We start from the raw sequence: 19,003 nt of genomic DNA on the forward strand, positions 1-19,003 counted from the left end.
TTAAAACCTCTGTCCATGAAGAAACTTGCACAGTCACTGACAATAACTACACAACAGGAATTAACTAAAGTTTGAGCAATATCTTGTTGCCAGTTTCTAGGGTGTTTGTTTTTTTTTTTCCCCCGTCATTATTCCATTTTTAGATGAGGGATTAATTCCCTGGCATATTGACCATGCATTAGAAACTTAATCTAGATGAAACTGCCTCTTTATAAACCTTTCTTATCACATTTACCAGAATCATCATTTAAAATCATCTCCTTTACTTCAAATGAACCTAAAATTAACATAGTTGTTCCAAATCCCATTTGCTTGTTGGCTATTAATTAAGAGACAGAAATTCAAGATTAACATCTTATGAGCCAAGTTTGACAACTGTGACCACCTCAGTTCCTCCCTGTTGCTGTATAATGCTGTGGAAACAGTTATTTTGAAACTCTGATATTTACATCAGGACGAACATCTTGTCCTCTCACACAATCATGACTGCATCTCAAAGCTGTGTCAGAAACCTAAGCACACACCTCTTTGGAAGCACAAGGTGGGTCCCCTGGCCACCAGCCACCCTCCAGAAAGCAACGTGCGCTGAAGTGGAGGGGCTGCCAGCCACAGCTACAGGTTACTTCAGACAGGGACACTGTGCTGCCTCGTGTCACACATGTACCCTCTCCAAGTATTAAGCTGCCTGTTTTCATAAAACCTGCATGTCAGATTAGTGTTCAAGACCTTAATACCTTTGTGAAATTTGATTAAAATAATCCAAGAGATTCAGACATTATTGCGGGACAAACTATGGGGGCCTTATTTCCTTAGGAAACCAGGCAGCTGCCCCCCACCCCCAGTGGTTTACGTGTGTCAACCTGATTTGTGTTTCTTAGCACCAAACTTCAAAATGTAGCGCACTCTAGTTAAAATTTTATTTGTGTGTGTGTGTGTGTGTGTGTGTGTGTGTGTGTGTGTGTGTGAATTGAGTATTAATGCAAATATTACTGCTGGCATATGATTTCAGGAAAACGTGGGAGCATAACCATACATAACCATATAAGTCTAGTGACATTCCACTTACACATAAGAAAACACTTTTTTTACTGTAGAGGAGACCCAACACTGGCACAGGTTGCCCAGGGGGGATGTGGAGGTGTCCATCCTCAGAGGTGCTCAAAACCTGACATCATGGCCCCCAGCCTGCTCTAGGTGACCCTGTTCTTGTGCAAGGAGGTTGGACCAGACTGTCTCCAGAGGCCCCTTCCACCCTCAGCCATTCTGTAATTCTAACATTCATGGATGGGGGAAAAAAAAAAAAAAAATTATATACCAATTCCTTCCTACCTCTCACATTTTTGTTTGTTTTCCTCTAAACCTGTATTGTCAGTACTATCACCCGTCAAAAAGGAAGCATACTGTGCTGCAGTGTAACTTAATGAGGCTATTAACTACCATCTCTAATGAAACAGAAGAGACTAATCTAGTGCTAGTAACCCAGATGAATTAAATGCATGTTGAAAACTGTATGACAAAGTCAACTACATAGGCTACTGCATGCATTTTAGCTAAGTTATAATTAGAAAAAGTGCGAAAATGTCTATTATCCCTTCTTGTCAATAAATTTCATAACTTCTAAATTAAGTGAAAAGCTAATTAGTTTTCATCTCATATTTAGGCTCCTATACTACATCTGTTTTATAGTTAAATTCTTGCATTACTCCCCTCTTTATTCTCTGATGTCAGCATGTCTTTAGTTAATGGAAATGTTCATTTATTTCCCAAACATTTTTACTTATATACCCAATTGATTCAAACAAGTGCATATTTAAATGCATTCAGGCACCTGTACTGTACAGTTCCTTTGATGGATTAACTTAGGGCACTTCAATTAGTTGAAACATTTCCTAAAGCAATGGCCACCCCTGTTGCTGCTGACTGAAAGAAGGGCCTTGTTTATTTAGAAAACTAGGTGAATGGGGTTCCTTTCCTGAATTACACCAATGGGCCAAGCCTGTAAATCTCCAGAGCCTACAACAGATGAGTTTGTGAAGAGACAACAGGCTGGACAGTCCTGCTGAGGACTTGGCCTGGTGCTTGCTGTCCATCTCCTGCTACAAGGGTAAACAGCTGAAGAATGGGTTTCAAAACAGCTGCTGACAGTAAAATCATACACAGATAGCGACTGCTAGTGTGTGCAGGCATGAGACTGAATTCCTGTCGTCTTGATTACTGGGGGCAATTTATGCAGTATAGAAGTTTGATTCTATTCTAAGGATGTTAAGGGAAGCTGGTTTGGGTGGTGTTTTTCTTTTTTGTTTTTTTTTTTTTTTTTAATAGCTGACGAACAGCATCTCAAGCCCTTCATATATTCAGATTATTATAAAGAACGAACCTGGAAAAGGCTAGAAGAGAAAAAAGACCACAACACTAAACTCACTATTTAAAAAAAAAATATTTTACAGGTGTCAATTTGAACTTATTTTCTCATTATTAAATTACGTATTTTAGCAGCATAGGGTTAAGGTTGGGAGAGGGACAAAGGCAGATTCTGGTGACAGTTAAAGTTGGAGAACAAATGATATCATAAGTGGCCTGAACAATCAGAACAGGATTATCAAGTGAAGGAATAACGCACAAATACAGATAGCTAAATGGAAGAACTGAAACACAAGAAAGAAGAAAAAAGCTGTAACATGGGAATACGCATGATGAAAAAGTTATGAAGGCAAATCATAAACATTCTGGTCACTCCACAGCACCTGAAGACTGCTTACTAGTATTAAAATATGTATATTTACATATGTGAATATGGATGTGCAAACACATACAAATAAAGTTACACTGGTTCTGATAAAATGGGAATTCAAAAGCATTCAGCAATATCATATTTTTGTTTTTGCTGACTTTAATGAGAGCCCTCTTATGCTTTGTGAAATTCTCTAATATTAGATTAACAAGAATAGATAATGCTATAAATATTGCATATTTGCTAGTCGGCTCAAGAGTGAATAAGTGGTGCTGCTCTGCTTCAAAATCCTAGTAGTATATTCCAGTTATGTCCTCATCAATCAGATGGTATACAGTATTCAGGAAGGTAATTCTTCAAACTAATAGCCTAAACCCAGTTCTATATAGAATCTACTTCTTCTGTTATTTTGCATTCATACACTTGAGTTTTTCTTAGTACACCCTCCCCCCCACTGGTGTAATGAGGGTTTTCCAAGGCTAAGACACAGATTCAGAAGAGGAATTGTAAAGAACTCCTGCCTGCTAGCAGTGAAAAAATACATATATTTTCAAAAATCTTTCAAAATTATTAATTGTCATTAACTGCAGAACCTCAGTGATGCCATTAGCAACAGAAATCTTGCGATAAGAGACTATAATTCCAAGGACTGTAACTGACTAATGTTAAGGAAAAAACCTAAGAGCTCTTCTATTTTGATAAAAATTTTACTGAACGCAGTAAGAGTAGGTTCTGAAATGTACAGCTAATCTATCTTCAAAATACACTTGGGTTTGATTCAGTTATTTTAAATAAAGCTTAAAATCAGTTTATATTTTGATTGTGTTACTTTTTCTAGCAATTTTTGCAGGGGAAAAAAACAACCAGCCCTGGCATAGAAGACAATTTCTGTATACCCAATTGCTGTCTACAATACATCAGAAGTCAGACTGGTTTACTAGGCAGTTCTTACTGTTTTGAAAGGAGATATTTGGGGAGCATCTACACTAACCTGAACCAAAGACCACATCTACACAAAGGGAGAGGTAGAACAGATCAATGAAACTCAGAGGATGCAACAGTACATGCACTGTCTTTTATCTTACATCCAGCTCTTTTTCAATCCTCTTTTGCCCCAAGATGTTGGTCTCGTTAGTTATTCCCTGAAATTTATGTTATGGAAAATAATTTGGAACAGGAATAGGAAAAAGAGGTTACTTGTTTGCATGACCATTCAGTGAACATACAAATATTTATAAAACCCTCACTTCGTAGGAAGATACACTTTCTCCTGTGTATACTCAACAGGCTTAAGCACACTTCCAAGAGACTCTAAAATTACTTCCATGTATTTTTAAGGACCTTATGAAAATTAATATCTAAATGGAAAACAGTGAAAACTTGTACTTAAAAGCTGTCTGATGCTCACTGAAATCATTAGTCAGAATAGAGGCCTTCAAGTCAGATGAAACCTTTGGGGCACTGCCCTTGCATCAGAAAGTACAGCAGTAAGAGGATCATAGATTAGCCCCCTGCATGTTACATGTGTTGTAATTTAAGATAGTGGGGGGGGGGGGGGAAAGACAACTATAAGTGGCTATATGTTTTTAAATGTATTTCAGACTAGTTATTTAATGCTGAACTTGTTTAAAAAAAACAAAAAAAAACCCCAAAACCCCAACAACAACAAACCCTCCAGTGCAATAAAATAACAAATTTAAAACAATAAAAAGCTATGTCTCATTTGCTAAAGCATATCAGTAGGAAAGTTGTCTGATCTGTACAGATCAGATCAAGGTGCTGACTGCAACACACTGAGGTAAAATCAGTTCAATTCTTCAGGCTGACGAGAGCAGACTTCCTCACAGATTTTGAACTTAATGATCTCAGCTATTCTTTCCAACTTTCTCCATATTGTCTTGCTATTGGGCAAGCCAAATCGAAATTAAAGCAAACTCTTAAGCTTCCCCAATCCTGTTCCAATATCTATTTTTATTAGGTTTTAGGACAGGGTTGTAGATAGGAAATGCAAGACATGTAAGCCTGATTTCTTTGCCCTTCAAATTAATGGAAATGCAGTTTGTGTAAAACTATGAGCTGCAATTTTGTTATTTGGGAATAGGTTTCTAGCAGTGTGTGGGTGGGTGCTGGTAATTAAACAAGGAATTTAGAGCTGTTGGGAGCGTAATGCCAAGTAAGCTTAATAGATGTATATTCTCTAATAATAACTATGTACCTACTGTCAAAAGTCAGTTAACTCATCACAGAGATTCTGATAGTTCTGAAAACTAAACATGGCATGAAACCACTAAAAAAAATATTCAACGTAAAGTTGTTTAATTTTAATCAAAATATATATAAAGAATAATATATTTACTCTTCTGTTTCAACAAATTCAAGGACTAATCATAGTTCCCTAAGACTTTAATACAAAGATGTGGTCATATCTGAATTTTGAAAGATAATAATCTTAAAAACATGCAATTTTGCATTTGGCAAGAATTTCACCAACTAGACTGAAAACCACCTATCAGACCATAGAGAAAAAGTGGTGAGAAAGCAACAAGGGCAGCAGCACATGTTTTTTCAGGACAGGAGAGTATCTTTTTTACCAAAGCTCACTTTGCTTATCCTGCTCATGGCCACTGAGAGCCCTACTGCAAGGACTGTTCTCCCAGCTCTTTGCTTTGCATTGACCATCCCAACTCTCCCACCTTTCCAAAAGTCTCTCTCCTGGCTCTTCTCTACAATGCCTGAGGCACTAAATGCTCACCTGTACTTCTAGAGCCTACCTGCCTCAGCTCTCATTAGTTGCTATGAATGCTATTGAGGTTAGACTAAATACCTTTAATCCCTCAGATCATATTTGTTTTCTGTTAGCATCACTGAAAAAATTAGGTTGGAAGGGATTTCTGGGGGTCACCTGGTCCAGCCTCCTGCTTGATGCAGAGTAAACATCAAAGCTGGATCAGGTTGCTTAGGGCCTGGTCCAGTCCATGTTCAAAAATTTTCAAGGACTAAGATTTCACAGCCTCTGTGGGTACCTGTTCCAGTGCCAAGTAGAGGCAAAAAAAAAAAAAAAAAAAAAAAAAAAAATCTTTTCCCTCAATCTGCCGGCTATACTCTTTCTAACATAGCTAATCCAGAGACAGTGTTTACTATTCTCCTGTCATCTGGTATTACCTTTAATTTGACTTTTGAAATAATTCCTACTGGTTTACAATTCGATGTGAACTCCTCTCAAAAGATCATCCTGTCCTCTTGACTTAAGCACCTTTTCCTCAAAGTTGTTCTACTTTGAATGTGGTCTTTTTCATAATGGGATTCACAATATGGAAATGAAAACAGATGAAAAATTTGAATCAAGAGCAGCAAAAAGAGATAAAGACAAGTGAAAGCTGAGGAATGGAATTACAAGTAATCAAAAAAAGTCTTAAACAGGTTATTTGGTGAAGTAAGAATGAAAAAGGAAGGTTCAAGGACACATCCAAACAGCACAAAGGATAAAAGATGAATTTGGGTGATTTAAGAGGATAAATAAAGGTAGTAGAAGTAACAGTTTTAAGTACCTGGAAAACATTATCTGTTAGGATGCTGGACTTGAAAACTTAGACTCTGAATGAACTGACAACATGGTCAGATGTCAGAGTTGGGAGTATTACGGGCTACACAGTGGTGTTTGTCTCAGCACCTGCTGGGAGGTTATACAGGCCAAGAGACCCTTATTCCCCATTTACATACACATTTTGATTATTATTTTTTAATTCTATTGTACTGGCTAGTTTTTTCCTCCTCACAAGGGAGGAAAAGCTTGTTTCTCATAACCTATCCACCCCTGTATAACCAAAATCTAATTCAATTGGTACGCATTTCTGCCACTCACACTAGCATACACCAAATCTCACTTTCTGCACAAGGTAGCTAACTGCAAAGCTACACTGATATACCACACAATGGGACAGCAGCAATCCTCTGTTACTGAGGTCTTCCTGTTGTCTTTAGAAAGGATGCATTAGTAACATGGAGATCATATACGACTGCCTTACATGCTCTTCAGAGAATTAATCTTAGTACAGTTTCGGGGAACACAATATTCTAAAATGGGAAACATTAATAAACATGTAAATGAGCATATTCATCTATTTATCCTATTCCATAACAGTAATTTTGTCTTATTTCTTAAGGCCAGCAATGCTTTCATGAATGACTTCAACAGATTGATGAGAAAAAGGAGTTATTCCTAAATAGGAATTACTCGCACATTTTATAAACACCTTCAAAACACTGTTTGTAAGAATTTCTAATTCATCTATATAGCATGTGAAATAGGGCCTCCAGTCACATTACATTTTTTGTCCCTTTGGCCACTTCAACTATCTAGCTTCCTCACTTTACGAACAATGCAAAGGAAAGAAACACCTGGGAACCAGTAAGTGTGAAAGTTAATTTCAAAGAAATACTGACTACGAAAAGGATGAGTTTCCATTCATCTCAGTTTAGTGTACTTTAACACAGGCAGATGTAGGTATTCCTGTCCAAATATCATAAGATGATAGAAAAATAATCTATTTATTTTATCCTGGCTGTACTGAATAGACAAGGATAGGAGTCACTGTTCTTACATGCTGTCATGCTGCTGCACAGCTTTTCATTTCTGAATGTTGTATTTTTTCCACTACTCAGAAGAAAATTCTCTTCAGAAGTAAACAGCATGAGTGATTAATGTATGAACTATGAAGATGCTTGCAAAACTTCTTTTTAGATTAAAGCAAGTACAGGCTAAATTTCAAGGCATTTTCTTTCACTATGGTTTAGTAAAGAAATGATTTAGATGTCTAGCACAGAAATGTGCTAGACTGTGATAGATAAAAGATCAAGAAAGACTTTTTTGTGAATATTACCAATTAATGTGTGCTAACAAGCTCTTAAAAACCTTCCCAGGAACAGCTGAAGTTTTTGTAACTCAGAGGCAAGGATCATCACAGCTATAGCTGACTTTTAACAAACTTTTTGATATATTGACCCCAAACCCATCTCTTTATATTCTCCAACCACACTGGTCATAACACATTTAGTCTAAAATGCATGGAATGCATTTAGTGGAAAAGATAGTTCAGGTGACCATATCCACTATTTTTAATGAATGAGGGTGATTTTGTAAAGTTGAACAAGGTGATAGTGAAAATAAATCCTACAATTGCAGCAAGTCCTTAGATTTGTTTACACATACTACTATTATGATCCTCACCATTAGGAACATATTAATCTATAATAATCATCACACTTTGAGAAGGCTCTTAGATAACCAGTACTGGCAACTAATGCAAAGTATACGTGCAAAAAAGCAAGCTTGTGCAAAAAAGCAAGCTTGAGTATATGTCCTAAAGCTCCTTTGAGCAGGAGAGGAAACCGATCTGTCCATCCAGATAGATATGGAAGCACAGAACAGATAATACAACACATCACAGAAATAGGCAATAAAATGAGATAGTAAAAACCCATCAACATATATCATCTGATCATGGTATGGTGTCATCTCCCAGCCTCTATTAGCTCTTGCTGCATCAGTGCAAGTCCCAGACACTTTATCCTGTTTATAATTGCTGATGAGCAGTAATAAGGCCTCCATGCCTCAGCTCCTGTCCGTTCCACTTCAGCAACCACCTATTAAGTTATAACTTTTATTTACAGCCTTGCTTGATGCGCTGTTCTATTAGTACAGCTGGAAACTGGTGGTGGGGGGAGCATCCCTAATGGGCACTATTATTGCCAGGGCTGGGTGATTTATTATGCTGCTCGAAGGCTGTTCTATCATCACTTTCCTGTTGGTGAGAGCTCCAAGAAGGTTGGATTTCTAACACAATGCCCTCCAGAAGTCAAACACTAAAGAACACCTTAAAAGTCCCTTGGAACACCAATGAAAAACATACCTCAAAGTTGTTTTAATGTTATGAACCCCCTCCAATAATATTTTGTATATTTTTTGCTCAGGACCTTAACACTTAAGAGCAATTAAAAACAAAAGATTAGTGGTGTACCAGGTCTTTTTGTCCTTACTCAACACAGAGATTGACAAAAAAATCATGCAAAAGTAATGATATCTTGGTTTTGGCTCTGGCTGAAAATTTGTATGCTTCTATTTCCACAACCTGCCCTTTCTATAACTCCTAGAAGGCTGTCCTCTTGATTGTACAGGTTCAGTCTCAAAGCATTTAGATTTCTGACACTGCTACAATCAAGCACACGCCTATAGTATAAGAATATCAATAAAGCCGAAACTTCAAAAAGGACCATGCACCTGCTTAATTGCTTTACTTGAGCAGTGGAAGAATTATTTCCATCTTCTAGACTCAAATTTTAAACTAGAGAAAGCATAGAGCAATGAGACAGATACTGTAATCTCATCCAATATAAATACTACCATCTAGGACAGATATCCTCATAAAATGTGAGCTATCTGCACATGTAACTATACAAAATATTAAAGATGCACATTTCTCATGAACTGCTACTGAGAAATAAAGTACTTAAAAACTCACTGACTTTATGGATATAATGTATGACTTGATTGTATCATTACTGCATTTTATCTGCCTGTTTCTACTACCTTCTCTACCACACAATTAAAAATTAACTGAGTGCACTCACACAGTTCCACCGATTTTTTCCAGGTTTCTTTAACTGCATGAAAATGTTTTTAAATCTGACTGTTTAGAATGGCATATTAAATCATCATTAAAGTTGTACAGCAGAAAAAGAAGAGTAATATGCCACTTACTACTGCACTTTCACAACATGGGGACCCAATATAAATGGGATCTGGATGCCCTACTGATTAGAGTAAGCCTCACAGTATCATCTGCCATCAATCATAACATTACCTAACCATTAAGAAACAATCAAAACACATAAGCAGCTATACACTAGGCCACACAGTCCTATCTATTTTCCTACAAAATCTTCAGACCGCTGGCTCTCAAAAACCTTTGAGGCATCATCCAAACGAATGATTGCAAGGCTTTATTCATTCTTTTCATTATAATCCTTGTCCTGTGGGCACACTTTGGAATAGAAATACTTTTTACCACAGCAATGATTCTGGTGAACAGGAGGAGGAAAAACGTACTATTTGGTGTCATAATACAATTTTTTATCTGAACAGCTCCTTCAGCATGCAGGTTGCCAAGTACATGAGGTAAAAACTCTTTTTTTTGGTAAGAGAACTTTTCCTGCGTTTTGACAGATTTATTGTTTTGATCTTTCTTCAATGGTTACATTAGTGCTAATAAAATATGAAAGGTTTATGTATTCCTTAATATCCTCCTGATGGGAACCTGCATACAAGATAAGTAGGTCAAATTTCTAATTTTCTGTCTCAAATGCTACTATATGGCAGACTTTAGGGAAAAAACTATGCTTGAAGGGGAAAAAAAATACAGATGAATTCCACCAAAACATTCTTCCTTCAAAGCTCTTCCAGGCAGAAGAAATGTAGAATACTTACAGAAAAGAGTCTTATACACAATGTGTAGTATTGACAAATATTGCTTGTATCGCTTAAATAGCCGCCTAGGAAGGGACACTAAGCTGAAGTGAATGTAGTGTGAAATATTCACCTACATAGTCTGCTCCTTCTGCCTGAAGATGGCACACCATTTCTGGGTAATATTTTGCAGCCAATGTTTTCTTGTCAATCTCCATATTTATCTGGATTCCCAAAAGCAGACTTTGAAAACATGGTAATTTATTTTAAAAACGAAAGTTTGCTGAAAATTCAAGCTCTGGAGAAGAAAACTGTAACCCCTGGTAACAGGTTTATTAGTGTAAGGGACTATGAACAAAATATGCAGATCACTGAGCAAATAATGTAAAAAAACATTGGGGGAAATTGAGGTAATATAAAATCATTAGGTTTAGTTGACTGAAGATGAAACTTGTGGCATCAAATTAAGATCTCCTTATTTTCTTGCTAAACACACCAAATGATTAACATACAAGCATGTAGGGACCAAACATTAGCATAAACCAAAAATAAGAGAACTACTGAGCAAAGTTAGCCAAGCATTTAATGGATGTTTTTCAACATGTCTAGTAGCTTCATCTGCTTTATTCTAAGAAGCTTTTACTGTTGCCATTTGACACTCCAAATAGTGGACTTGCCTTTTTGCTAATCACAAGCACTTTTTTTTTAAAATATTCACATAGTACTCTCAGTTTTCAGTATCTATAGCATCACAGAAAGCTTTTAAATTACCCTGCAATGAAAACCAGAGTTAAACATTAAAACAGCTAACGTATAAACAAAATATAATTTAGTAATACTATGAGCACAGCAGATTAGTTTGCAAGGGTACAGTGGCAAACATTCCATCTTGTTTAGGTATACCTCTATGGCTACGCAGAAAAGAAAATCCACAGTCTTCCTATTCTGGAGGAGTTGGATCCAGTACCTTCCAGTGCCAAACTTAGAGAGTTCTTTGGCAAACAATACTCACAGCATTGTCACAGATTATCATGCATTACTTGAGAGGTCTGCACCAAGTGCAAAGTGATGTAGCTTCTCTTTAACCTTCCTTCACTGCTGACCAAGCCCACACATTCGCTGCAAGCTAACAACATGCATATATGGAATAACTACAGTTTAGCTAAACATACAGTAACTTGAAACACTTTTTGAAAGAATAACTTCAGAGGAAATTTACCTTGAACACCTGAAAGAGCAAGAGCCTTTAATCCACGCAAAATCAAAGTCTGAAAAAGATCTGAGCCAATGCTTAACTTGGCTGCCTGCCTGAATGAGTGCTCACACGATTCTTCGTGACAGATCTGCTGCGGAAGCAGCAACTTCAGCCTGGCAATGACCTAACATGTCACTACTAACGCTAGCTCTGTGAGAGACTATCCATCTATACCCTCCATGTAGAAATAAAGCCATCGAAAGGACCCAAAGCAGGTAAAATTTAGTCTCAATGCAAGCATCAGCTGTCTATACTGCATCTTCCATCAGGGAAAGTAAAGTCAATATACTCCAAACAGTTTTCTACTCAATACTTTGCATTTAAAGGGGAGATTTCCAGAAAACTATCACAATCATTAGACTTAAATCACACCGATTACTCCTGTATGTATTATGTTTACAAAGATTAACTGAAAACATAGTAGATTTATGGAATTATGTTTAACAGGACTCTGAGATGAACTATCTGCCATACAAATCCTTTTATACATACATTTCTGACAGCAAAGCAACAGCATTTATTTTTGTTTGGCATTCACCAGATAGAGTTCCTTCCCTTGACTATTAAACTATAACCATACAGCTACATATCATGCAAAACCTAACTCCTTGATCCCCACAAACACATACCTGAGTCGCAAGATCTTTTGGTTGGTGTGGTTAATGAGGCATGAGCTGTACCTGTGCATGGCCCACCTGGAAACAGAGAAGATAACATGTCTCAAAATACCACCTATATTTAACATTTACAATAACATCAAGATTATACTTAGGAATATAAAATGCTGAGTAGCACTTGTGTTTGGAAAGCACATATGGAAGCAGTCTACTATTCTCAGTATTTCTTGCCCAGTCAAATCCGAATATGTCTTGCGCTGAAAAAATAGATGAGAAGTTGGGACAAAAAGACAATTTATGTTATACTTTATAACTATTTCAAGAGGCGGGTTTAGGAAAATACGCACTGTAATTGCAATTTTTCCAGCATTGACAAAGTTACTGTTTATGTCAGAACAAAGCTAGAAATGTATCTAACTAACCCAAAAGTAACACAAGGGACAAAGTGATCAGCTCCCTGATGTCAACAGAAACGTTGTCACTGTCTCCCGTGAGATAATGACTTTGCCTCTTATCTTGTTCTCATTATGTTTTCAAAGCATGGCACAAGCACACGCTAACAAACTCTTTCCAGGTTTTTTTTGTTGAACTCTGGACTCTTGCCCATACATCTGGTATCTGCTTGCTAGTAAGTTGCTTTCTGGCTTTTTTCTTAACATGCATCATTGTTGAAGAGTTCTCCAGAGATCTTTTTAAAATAGCAACCAATTGAGTGTACTCAGCAACTTGCAGTAAAAATAAATAAATAAATAAAAATAAACCCCATACAGTGAACCAAAGACAAATTGACAGTAGCATTACCAGTGGTAATAACACATCATAGCTTTGATAATTGGATATTACAAATTGGATGGTGCTAGAGCGCCTAAAATTAAGTTAGATCTAGTAGAGTTGGCTATCAAAATACCCATAATCAAGTTTGCACTGGACTGCTGGTGATATAGTAGTACCATGCTGACAATACAACAGAGCTTATGACAGGATAATCTTTAACATAAGTCTTCATGCCCCGAAAAATACTTCCTTCCTCCTTTTTTTTTTTTTTTCCAGTCTTTGCATATCTGGAAAGCAACACTGTGGCTTTGGCAATGTTCTTCTCTTTTCAAATATTTTTAGACCACAGCTGCCTCTTAAGATGCAGCAGCTCTTCTCTAAATAATTTTAGTTACATTCTCCCAGTTTTCACTCAATAGACATTAACAGGCATCATCACTGTGGACTATCAAATAAGACTAATCCTTTCAATTATTGTACAGTAAATATTTACACTAGTTGATATTTTCAGCATCCTACTAAATATCTTTATTTCTCACTCCTAAAGTACAATAAGTTGGTATGTATCCTGCACTTCCCTGTGTCAGGGTTTATCTTTTATTTAATCTTCCCTCATTAGGTGTTACTTTCATATAGCTTTGATTTGTATAGCACAGCACCAGAGTTTCAACAAAGAATATCTTGGGATTTGCATGCACGTACACCAGTGCCTAATAACCAGCGAAAGTGGCATGTCTTTTGCAGCACTTCCTTCTGCTGCTGTTTTTGTTCCACCGTTAAAAATGTCATGCATAATTCAATACTAGGTAGTATGAGCTTGACTGTGCAATTCTATGTGGAAGTCATTATGTTGAATCTTTTGGTATACATAATGGCTAATACAGGCATCTTTGTATTATTTGAAACAGGGCAGTGTATTTCCCACAGCTTTGATAAAAATTCTGCATGAAAGAAAAGGGAAGTCAGATAACAGCAGAACACCAGTCCTTCTTGGCTAAACACAAAGGTAGGCTTATAACTTAGCATGATTCAGGATATATCTGCACCTTCATTCCCCCAAAAATAAGTGTTTCAAGGGAATTTAACTGTGATACATAAAACACTTCAGTGCACAGTGAAAGGCCACTTATGTCTAGCTTCTGACATAACCCACAGGGCTGCAGACTGCTATTTTTCTCAGCACAAACAAGAGATTAAGATGGAAGAATAAAAGTATCTTTCTACTCTATATCCAATTAGCTGATTAAAGAATAGCTTCTGCTCCTATTTTTTTCCAGTGTATGGTTTCTGGTATTTGCAACTCCTCTTCCAAACAAAAGCAGCCACTTCCCAGCAATAATGTATTCCCAAGAGAAGATGATTAAAAATGCAAAAATACTAAAAGCTACTGTAGAAATTAGGAGAATTGTGAGAATCACCAACTTTGCAAATTCCAACATAGAATTAATAAAGGACAAAACAAGATCCTTTAACTTGAACATTATCATGTATTAAAAAAAAAGGTCTTGTTAATGTAGCTGCTATGGTTTTGGCTTCTGATACCCCTAGCTTTCCGTAACTTACTGTTAACTGTACTCTAAATATATCAATTTGGAAAAACAGGTTCAAAACCAGTTTCTCTGCTAACTCTCTGAAGTAGTCAAATTTTATGTATTACTTATATTTCTCTATATATGTTAGTATTGTTATTGTTTACTGTTGTAATTTCTGTATGTTTAAATTGACCTTTAGAATGCCTTTCTGCATTGTCCACCTCCCTTCCTGAAAGATGGTAACAATTGCCAAGTACCACCCGTCCTGCAGGACGTACCCTGAGTCAAGGTAGTTTCTTGTCTCCCTTTCCTAAAGTCTTTGTAAAGTGAAGTGACTCCACTCAGTCAGAACTTCCTGTGCAGGAAAAAGTGAAATACTAGGGTAACCCCCCTATTCTTGCTGTTCAAGAAGTGCTAAGTTTGAACCCAGAGTACGTGTGTCAGGTGTATTTGAACAGCACTTGGAAGCACTTACTGAGCAGAGGAAGAGATGCAGAATGGAGCAAAACCAAGTTTGTACAAGAGTAAAAAGTCTAAGATTACAATAATACACTGAAACAATTACAGATAACACAAAAACTGCAAGCCAGATAATGAACAAACATGAAAAATAAGTGAAGGAGCCTGAAGCTCAGTAACACTTGATCACAGTGACAATAAGCATGCCCAAACACTACTTTTAGCTTCCGGTACCTGTGATGGTTGTTTCCCAGAAAAAGCACACCAACTCCCTGCATGCAATGGGCTGGAAGAAGGTAGTAAGAAAGAGCTGAATTTCCTTCGACAGCACTGTTGTAGCCAGGACAGGGAGAATTTCATGGCTATTTGCAATACAGGAAGGAACCCACTTTTGGAAACCTGTCCAAACTAGTAATCTAGTTGTGCATTTCCAGAATTGGTAGAGACATAATCTAATCAATCTACACAACAGAGTTTGAAAACAGTCGTTGATTATAAACACCAATACATAAACAAAGGGGAACATAAATCTCTAAATTCAGTCTGCACAGACAGAAAACACTCTCTTTAAGGAAAAAAAGCAAAAGAACTTTACAGCACTTAAGAACTGCTTATTTGCTGCAGAATGGGTAAGCTGCATGACAATTTAAGTGATGTCATTACTAAACTGGTAAGACGATTATATCATAGACAAACACACACTTTTTAAAATCTAGTTTTACAAATCTGCCATTATTTACTTTTGTGGATTTTCATCTACATGCAGCTTTTGGAGAAGGAAGGGAAACCTGGACTGCTTTGTTGGTACTGAGCAGCTGATAAATTTAACAACTGTAACAAAGTAAACGGAGACAGGATTCAGATTCCACTTTTTTCCCTGCTATCGTCTCACTCCGTTACCTGCTTTTCCTCAGTTTCCTCATTTGTAAAATAGGCATGATACTTTCCTACTTTATAGGTGTAAGTTGAAGTGTAAAAATGTGCTTTTGAAACCAGCAGTTAAATTATATTATTATAAATAATTTTTACGTAACCTTGATAGCTGTGCAGCTTTAACCCACATTTTTTTTGTGTGACTGTGTTTCTGTTTCACTTTCCATGGGGTCCTTTCATTTTAATAAATGGGATCCTAGGATACACTGTCTATTCTGCAGTGTGAAGCAACTAAAAATCAGGGGGAACAGTGGTACTATTCCACTGGTCTTCATTGTTTCAAAATTATCATGCCACAGACATGGAAAGAAATGTTCGTTTCATAAATCTATGTACCAGATCTTTGCTTAAGATGTTAGAAGAACCAGAAATGTTCTTTAAATGAAACCGGGACTGTAGGGATTAGACTGAAATTTACAGAAAGATCCTCACGCCATGAAAGACGATGAAGGCAACACTTCTACTAGACACTATTTTGTTCAAATTTTTAACTGCCTATATGTGCTGTACTGGCACCTAATACTAGTGGCATTTCTCAAAAGACAACTCAGCCCACAACTCAATACGGTTTTGTATTTTAAAGCATTCTTGCAAACTCCCAGAGAAAAAGTGCATCAATCCTAAAAAAAAATAAATGTATTTTGTGATGCATATTCAGGCAAATCCAGGCTTGATGATAATTCAAATGAAAGACTGAATTACTGTTAATTTTAACATTTAAAAAAGTACCAAAAGGCTCTTTGTACATAGTATTTTATGAAAACAAGGCTAAAAAAAAAAAAACCAAAAAACCCCATCTCTTAAGATGTAAAACACCTTTTACTATTATCTAACTTGATAAAAGAAAAAACCTGAGAAAATACCTAGTTCTTATTCTGTGGCATAGAAATCCAAAGATGACTGTAATATCAAAAAACAGCCAGGTACATATTCTATATTAGAGGTGTGTCCTCTCTTGCTCTGATTCAAGACACACAAAATTGAGCACAAGAAGAAAGAACACATGACAATCTTGGGAGTTAATAAGGAAAATTAGAATTATTCATCATCACTTAGCTGCAGCTTTCTCAGTTATGTTTGGGTACAAGTTTAATTGCAATATTAAATGATGTGGATCAGGTAGGCTAGTTTTGTACTCAGCATAATTTTAACAGTTACTGCATTCTTTTGGATTAGAGAAAAACATACAAATTGGTATCAGAATAAATCAGGTTAGCAACAAAGCAAATTATTTTCTAAAACCATCTGTGACAAGCAAGAAAAAAAATAGGCAGCTAGCTTAGACTGTTTATACATTTAATACTTTATAGAAGTGGGCATGCACATAACTTTCAATCAGAGATGAGCCAGAAAACAAATTTCCCTATAGCCAGAATTAAAAAAAAAAAAAAGGCAGGATGTACAAAACTGACTCCTACTGCAGTGAGCAACCAAATTCTCAAAGCCAAGGCATTTAGAAAAGTATACAATGGATAGCACCCAAGAGCAATTGTCATTTTAAACATCACTGTCCTTAAATAAAAGGCACAAAATGCAATTAAGGATATCGCAATAATAATTCAAAATATGAAGTATTTTCAGAGCATAATAGGAAAGCTGTCATCTCTGCTGACAAACTCAGGCAAAATGCAAAAAACTGTGAAGTTGTTATAAATTGGTAGAAACCTTTTGCATAGTGTCAGAGAGAAGGCCACTCAACAAAAAAGAAAGAAAAGAAAGGATGCACTTGTTTATCCATTTTTCATAAGGTTATGTTGAAAAAACTGATGTAAGATTTTTTTTTTTTAATTCCAAAGATAGAAAAAATATCATTACTTTTCTAGTATTATAGCCTGTGTGGCTTTTTACACAGTCATGCTTCAAACAAGCCATGAAATTTGGAGTATAAACATCCAATAGGTGCAGTAGAAAAAACAATCTCTCACCTTTCTGCCAGAGATCTTTTACAGAAGCCTGGGGCATCTCTGTCTCAGATGTAGTACACTTAATGTACATAAAGTAACTTCACCAAAATAACTTCATAATTGGAGGTATTTCAGTGCTTGCAGCACATGCAAATGCTTAATAAAATAAACAATGTTTTAAAGCATTTTTCAAACTTGTCTTGCAAATTTAAGTGTTTGAGATAAACTAATGATGTTTTAAATACTTAGCTTGACATGCAACAGTTCAAATTCTGGAGGGTATACAATAACTAGCCAAAATTTACAGACATTCAGTCCTGAAAATTCATATTTAGGCATCTAAAATTCAGCACACACAGAGGTAAGGTGTGGTCAGTGATCGTCACCACCTTTCTCGGCTGAACTCTCCAGTGTATTTTTTGACATTTACAGCAATATCTCAGATCTTTGTGTATCTTCTTATAAAGTCTTCAGTGTAGAAATGTAGAGCATTTAACTTTTCTAGAAACATCAGCTATTCTTTTTGTCCTTTTTCAATGATGGTTCTTGCTAATTCAAGGAGGCCAGAAAGAGTTAAGCACATAATTAAAATAAAATCATGTTAACTGACCCTAAGAACTACTGAAATATCAAATCTGATCCAGCTGCCAGAGTCAGAGTTGTTCACATTGACATTTCTCCTGTCACATAACACTACAGTTAGTTTTAAACCTGCACAGCATCAGCTTTAGGTCTACTCATACAGTGACAGAAAAATAATGTGACAGCCCCAAAGAAAGCAATGAAGGCCTGGAACTAAGCAAAAGTATTTCATGTGCGGTGTGACCTTTTCTTTACCAAAATACATAGAACCTTCCTTAATAAGCTAATTTTTTTTTTTAAAGAGTGCTGGTGGCTGGAGGTAGGGAGAGAGAGAAGCAAGGGCGGTTGTCAAATCTCTTTTTTTTCCCTGTCTGCTAAAAATAAACAAAAACTCTGCCCACCCAATAAAGGAAACCTTTGACAAAGCAACTGGCTCATATGGTGACTGACACTGAAATAACTACCATTAGGACCTCCTAAATGAAGGTAGGAGACGAAAGGGAAAAACGAGAATAGATGAAAACTGTACAAGAACTTGAACAGAGAAACTTATCTGCACATAAAACAGCAGAAAAAAAGTTAAACTGATTTAACCTTCTGTTAAGAAACAGATCATTAAAATCCATGCAAACTTACACTTTGTAAAGTTATACCAATATCAATCTACTCCTTGTCTGCAGAAGTTTATTTCAGAAAACTTACTGCAACTGATAAGACCTGAAGGTTCTAGATAGAAAAAGGCAACTCAGGAAGC

General features: G+C 36.4%; 1 protein-coding gene across 1 annotated transcript in view; it reads right to left on the reverse strand.

The window, feature by feature from the left end:
• ZFAND3 (zinc finger, AN1-type domain 3) overlaps nucleotides 1–19,003 on the reverse strand; it is a 144,866-nt gene that overhangs the window by 26,661 nt on the left and 99,202 nt on the right. The window contains exon 5 of the mRNA XM_010581137.1: nucleotides 12,078–12,143. Coding sequence (XP_010579439.1) covers nucleotides 12,078–12,143 — 66 coding nt within the window. The remainder of the gene's footprint in view (nucleotides 1–12,077; nucleotides 12,144–19,003) is intronic.

The sequence above is a fragment of the Haliaeetus leucocephalus genome, unplaced genomic scaffold, assembly GCF_000737465.1.
Source record: "Haliaeetus leucocephalus isolate CR32 unplaced genomic scaffold, Haliaeetus_leucocephalus-4.0 Scaffold752, whole genome shotgun sequence".
Taxonomy (NCBI): domain Eukaryota; kingdom Metazoa; phylum Chordata; class Aves; order Accipitriformes; family Accipitridae; genus Haliaeetus; species Haliaeetus leucocephalus.